A 5637-nucleotide genomic window follows, 5' to 3' on the forward strand; every position below is an offset into this window, starting at 1 on the left:
AATTTCTGAAAATCCCACCTTTCAGTTTTCAACAGTCCTTTCTCTTGTGCAGTCTAGGTTCTTTGCTGAGCGCTTACCATCACCCAGTAGGTTTTGTTCCTGAGCTTTCTCAGGTGTCTTTGCAATTGTCCTTTTCAAATAGCATGGTAATGGTACTTCTGCATTTTCTTATGGATAGCCATAACCTGTTAAATTTACCAAAGCATTAACAATTAATGTCATATGTCTGGCTGTGTCATGCTCTGCACACTAGTGGGTAAGAAAAAGTATCTGTTAATCTGTCAGAAAACTAAGCTGTATTTACCAGGAGACAGGAATGGAGAATATTTCAAGTTTAATGCTCTCTAAGTTTGTTTGGCATGGGTTTAAGAATGTCTGAATCTTTAGCTATATGAACCTTGATCCAAGCTAGTCAGCTGTAGCTTAGTGCCTCACAATATTCCTCAATACCCTGCACGAATCTCATTTTCAGTATGACAGACCAGGGCCACAAGAACTATAATGTGCCAAAAGAAGAAAATGAGAGATGGAGAATGTTTCCACAGTCTGAGCTCTCCTCAGGAATAAGAAACTTATAAGGTAAAGTGATGTGTCTTGCAGGGAGGCAAAACCCTAAATAATCCTTACCATCTTGGCTACGAGATAAACTTTCTGACCCCAGATCTAAAGATGAGTTTAATAGCAAGTGTGTCAGGAAAGCACAGTAACTAGACATTTGAGAATTTCTGTAATTGCCATTGAGAATATGCGTCTCAGCAGTGGTTAATTGCTGCTGAGAGGGGAGGAGGGGATGGGAAAGATCTATTGGAAGTGATGCGTTGGAGCGGTGTATGTGTGGGGGAGAATTAGCAGATGCCCCTCAACCTGAGTTTAATATAATAAGCAGATACAGTCATCATACTAGTAATTAATTCTCCTTTTAGCAGTGCATCTCAGTTCTGGTTAGTGGAAGACTTCTGGAATCGCTGCTGCTGAGAAGCTCTAGAGTATGTTTTCCATAGAAACAGAGTAAATATTACTGTAAGCACTTATGGGTATGGCTCTCAATTAGAGTGTCTCCAAAAAATTCTATATTTGAATATGCTGGAAGAGCAGGGGCAAAAGATTACCTCTGTCCTGACACACAGGGAGGTGGAACTGGTGTTCAGACAAGGGCAAGCTGGTTCCGTGGATTTTTCCCATCTAATCTGACACCCATCCTAAATGTAAAGATACCTTTGTGTTTCTGCTGCAGCTAAATGCTATTACTAGAACTGTACGCAATTTTTTATTTTGATGACAGAGTTGGTATTGCAGTGCCAGCACGTAAGGAACTAAATCAAATGGAGCCTCAATAGATTTAACAATATAGAAAAATAGATGGAGAAATCAGAAGGGAGGTTGGCACAGTATCGTAGTTTGATTGCATACAGTAGTGTGGAGTCACACATGTCTTTAAAGCACACACACATCACTTAGTTGTGTGGGCCGAGAAGAGTGCAAGTAGTGAAGACAAATAATATCATTCTAAACACCAAGGAAGTCATCTGAATGCAGAGCTGTACACAACCCTGCTGTATAAAGCAGTTTTCCACTGAAAACAAGGTCAGAATCAGAATTTAGGGCCTTCTGGACTTCTGTGTTGGGAGTAACGTGTCTTTAATTTTAGCTTGCTTTCGAAGGCAATAGTATTTAAACTAAAGGATGAGGATTGTGTCTGGCTGGGAGGAAGGCTGAAAGAGCACATGGCCAGGGAGCTGCTTAGCAGCGAGTGATGCAGCTGGGGAGGTGCGCAGGCTCAGCACAGGCTGCTGCGGTGCGGGAGCTCCACGGCCAGGACGGTGCTGGGGAGCTGAAGGGCTACGGGCCGGTAGCGAAGAGTGGGCACTTGTGAGCAGCAGGCTTGCCCTCCCTGGCAGCACTGCTAGCCTCGTTGGCTTAATGGGCTAAAGTAATTTCACTTAATACGGCTGTGATAAATTAGCATAAGAAGTCGAATTAATCAAATTGAATGGAGGTATTCTAAGTCCTAGAGTTTTACTTAAAGATGAGCACTTTTTATTAGTGGTGTTTTTTGCTGTTGATTCTTAAACATTTGCTCTTGGTAGTTCGTGTGCTTTACAAGTCATATTATTTGTATAAAAAGAACTGTGTTTTTAATACTCTGCTTGCTCGAAGACCAGACTCTTCAGGACTGGGAGTGCTGTGAATTATTTTTTGGTTATTGCTCCCTGGGAGATCAACTAGCTAGCTGAAAATTTGGAAATGAGGTAACTGGGGAAAGCTATGTCTTCACCTGAGTTTGGGAAGCAAGACCTGGGAGTGACCTCTGAAGAAGGCCACATAACACTGTAAATAGGTAACCGGGGCCCTTAATAACAGCAGCTAGTCAGAGATACAGAAAACTGGCTGTCAATTCTGGGTATTGTGAGAGTTAAATACTACAGTTGTTTGTCTGAGGTGGTAGGAAGGGGCTTGTTACAAATCAGGATTAACGATTCTGAAATCTAGGACAGGCTGAGCTTATGCTTCAGCACATGCTTTTCAAAACTTCATCAGCATAGTTAAGTATATTTAAAAGAAGATCTCAAATAAATAAGCCTAATGAGGTGGTAAAGCTTATGACTTTTTTTTTTTTTTTGTGCCAGACTCCTTAAAGTTGATATATAAGATACTTGCTGGCCTTTATGTTAGATTCCATGTCTGGACAACAGACTCACTGAAGAGCAAAGCAGGCAGGACCTTGTAGCACCAAGAAAGGAAGGATGTTCCAGATTAACTTCGTGTGCGCTTTCTGGCAAGTGCATTCTCTGATACAGACGTTACGATGTTATGGAGTATTCACAGCCTGGAATGGGCCTCCTTTCTCTCCCAGCTCAGCTGTTCATGGCTTAATTCAGGTTACTGAGAGGGTAAGGTTGTCTAAATGCCCTGTGACTTTTTTGACAATGGGAGGATTGATGATTACCCTTAACTTCGCTGGATATATGATACTTCAGGACTTTTCCATGAGATACACTTAAAATGCCCAGTGACCAGAACCATGTTCGAGGAGCATTTACATTTCATTCTTGATCCATTCTTTGTAAGAATAAGGAAGTGTCCTTACTGTGTTTTAGTTCATTGGAATTTTCTTCACACTCTAAAGGGGGAGCTTTATAAAAATACTCCAGCACCTTTCTTCTCTCTGATTTGATCATTCAGGCATTTTTAAAAAAATGCTGTCATTAAGTGTTTGTATTTATCATCATGGGTTGAATTAGACCTAAGTAAGGAAGCACACCAGGAATCTAGGGAAGTGGTCTGCTGGTGTAAACGGCTACTGACTGTAGTCTGAAGCCTGCTGTGATGGAGTTTGTAGGCTGTGGATTGTGGAAAGATCCTACTGTCTTAAAGTCAAAATTCTAAAGCCAAAAAGGGGAAAAATAAAATACACTTCAACTATTTATTTTCTGTAATCGTTGGCCAGTTCACAGCATGTTCAAACAATGAGACGGTGACAACTTTCTATTACTGATTTTTTTTAAAATTGTATTTCAGCTTATGTGTGCTCTTGGGATCATTTTCGTTCAATTAAGAAATACTGAATTTGCTACTCTAACTTTTACTTCTCCTTTGTTACACAGGTTCTGCAAAAGATAAGACATCTGTTTTTGTTCCGTTCTTTGCCCCAGGGTTTGAAAGATCACTCTTTAGGCATTGAAAGTTAACAGCCCTGGGACAGTAAGCTGTATATTGAAGATAGAAAACAAGGATAGAACACAGCTGGAAAATAGAAAACAAGTTCTGTACTGAACTACTAGCGTGTTCTTTTTTTTCTTCCTGTTGCTGTCTCTGTTAGCAGGCAGCCTCCTCTGAAGTACTTAGGGAGTGCTGGTAGTGGTTGCAGCCGTAAGAATAGAATAGCCTTCGAGGCTGGTGCTTCTCAGAGGCTTCTGGCTTCTGCGGAGCATGTTGGATATTGCTCCTGCTCTTCTAAGGTTTGATGTACTTTGTATCTGTCCTGCCATCCTAAGCAGCCACAGGGAGTCTGCGGCGCGAAGAAGTGTTTTCCTGTGCCTGCTTCTGATGCGTTCTGGCCATTTTTAAGCATATATTTTGTTTAAAGATTTTCTTTTTTGGAAAACATAGCTTGATAGAACAAGTGGATTTTCATATAAAAAGCCCTGGATCTGATGCAAAATTTGTGTTCTCTTGGGAAAACTTCAGAAGAGGACTACTTGTTTTCTGGTAGCATTTGAAAGCTAAATTTTACCTTCCAAACTAAACACTGAATCAAAATATCTTAAATTCATGTTGATATCCGAGGTAATATTTTTGAATTAACTTTCCCCAGGGAAACAAACCTTTGTTTCAGCAGAAGTTGCTGCCGTCTTAAATGCATCACTGACTAGGAGTTAAGACTGAACAGATAAGTAGGAGTAATTAAATAAATAAATGGAAACAGTGAAGCTTCTTGAGGTTCTTCCCCTGCACACGCACTGTGTGGGACGTGGAGTTGGTTCTTGGAGCACTTAGAAACCTACTTATTGTCCCACCATGCTGTAAAGGTGCACCTGGTGTACACACCCTTACACCGGGAAAGAGGGAGATTGCCTCAGATCTCCTGCTGCGATTTGCAGTCTTCTACCCTAAAATGTCTCTGCCAAAAAAAAAAAAAAAAGTCCAGTGGGATATTGCTCCATTAACTTTCTGCTTGGTCTTTGAAGTACCTAATCTGAGAGTGGAAGATCATCTGTCGCATCAAATCCTACTGTCTCTGTATGAGGGAAAGTAAGCCATGCGTGCTAAACCAGAGAGGCTTCTGGCTCAGAGCGCTCTCAAGCACTGTCTGTGCGGCTGTGTATGTGCAAGGGAATGGAACTAGTCAGTAAGGGTTTCGAGAGGTGGTCGATGCCCCAAGCCTGTCAGTGTGTAAGAGGCATTTGGACAATGCCCTTAATAACATGCTTTAACTTTTAGTAAGCCCTGAAGGAGTCAGGCAGTTGGACTAGGTAATCATTGTAGGTCACTTCCAACTGGAACTTTCTATCATATTCTGTTCTAAGTTAAAATAAGAGTTGAGAAACCAGTCCTGAGTCATTGTTTATGCAAGTATTGTGCTCCCAGCCTACTAGTGTACTTGAAGAATTGACTTTTCTGCCCCTTCTTCCCTTCTCTCCCTTCAGAAAACAAGAAGAGCGGGTGCAACAAGTGCGTAAAAAACTGGAGGAAGCACTAATGGCAGACATTTTGTCACGAGCGGCTGACACAACAAAAGATATAGATGTAGAAATGGATAATGGAGATGAAGCATAAAAAGAATTCAGGTGAGTCGCATCTCCTGGAGGCACACTCTGAGATTTACCTGCCTCAGCTGCTGGCAGTCCTTCGGTGGGCAGCAGTATATCAGACACACGCACTCCTGCTTTCTCCCCACACGGGTGCTGGTGGATGTGCACTGTATCAGCAGAACACTGGGGTGAGTTTGCATATGTAGAAGTGAACGTCCTCACATTAAATGCTGGACAGATCAGCAGGGAGGAAAAAACGATGTTTTTCATCCTTTATGGCAAAAACCCAGTCTCTAGAAACCATTGCAGGTATATTTTCTGACAATCAATATTATTAATAATTGATGTGAAACTGGGGTAAAACAATCAAAGTAACTGGCCTTTT

The 5637-nt window shown here is 41.5% G+C and overlaps 1 protein-coding gene across 1 annotated transcript in view; it reads left to right on the plus strand.

The window, feature by feature from the left end:
- The window catches only part of LOC104626801 (methyl-CpG-binding domain protein 2), a 25883-nt gene extending 20606 nt beyond the window's left edge, over positions 1 to 5277 (plus strand). The window contains exon 5 of the mRNA XM_010294823.1: positions 5148 to 5277. Within this exon, the coding sequence (XP_010293125.1) occupies positions 5148 to 5277 (130 nt within the window). The remainder of the gene's footprint in view (positions 1 to 5147) is intronic.
- The last annotated feature ends 360 nt before the right edge of the window (positions 5278 to 5637 follow it).

Source organism: Phaethon lepturus, unplaced genomic scaffold (genome assembly GCF_000687285.1).
Source record: "Phaethon lepturus isolate BGI_N335 unplaced genomic scaffold, ASM68728v1 scaffold14779, whole genome shotgun sequence".
Taxonomy (NCBI): Eukaryota; Metazoa; Chordata; class Aves; order Phaethontiformes; family Phaethontidae; genus Phaethon; species Phaethon lepturus.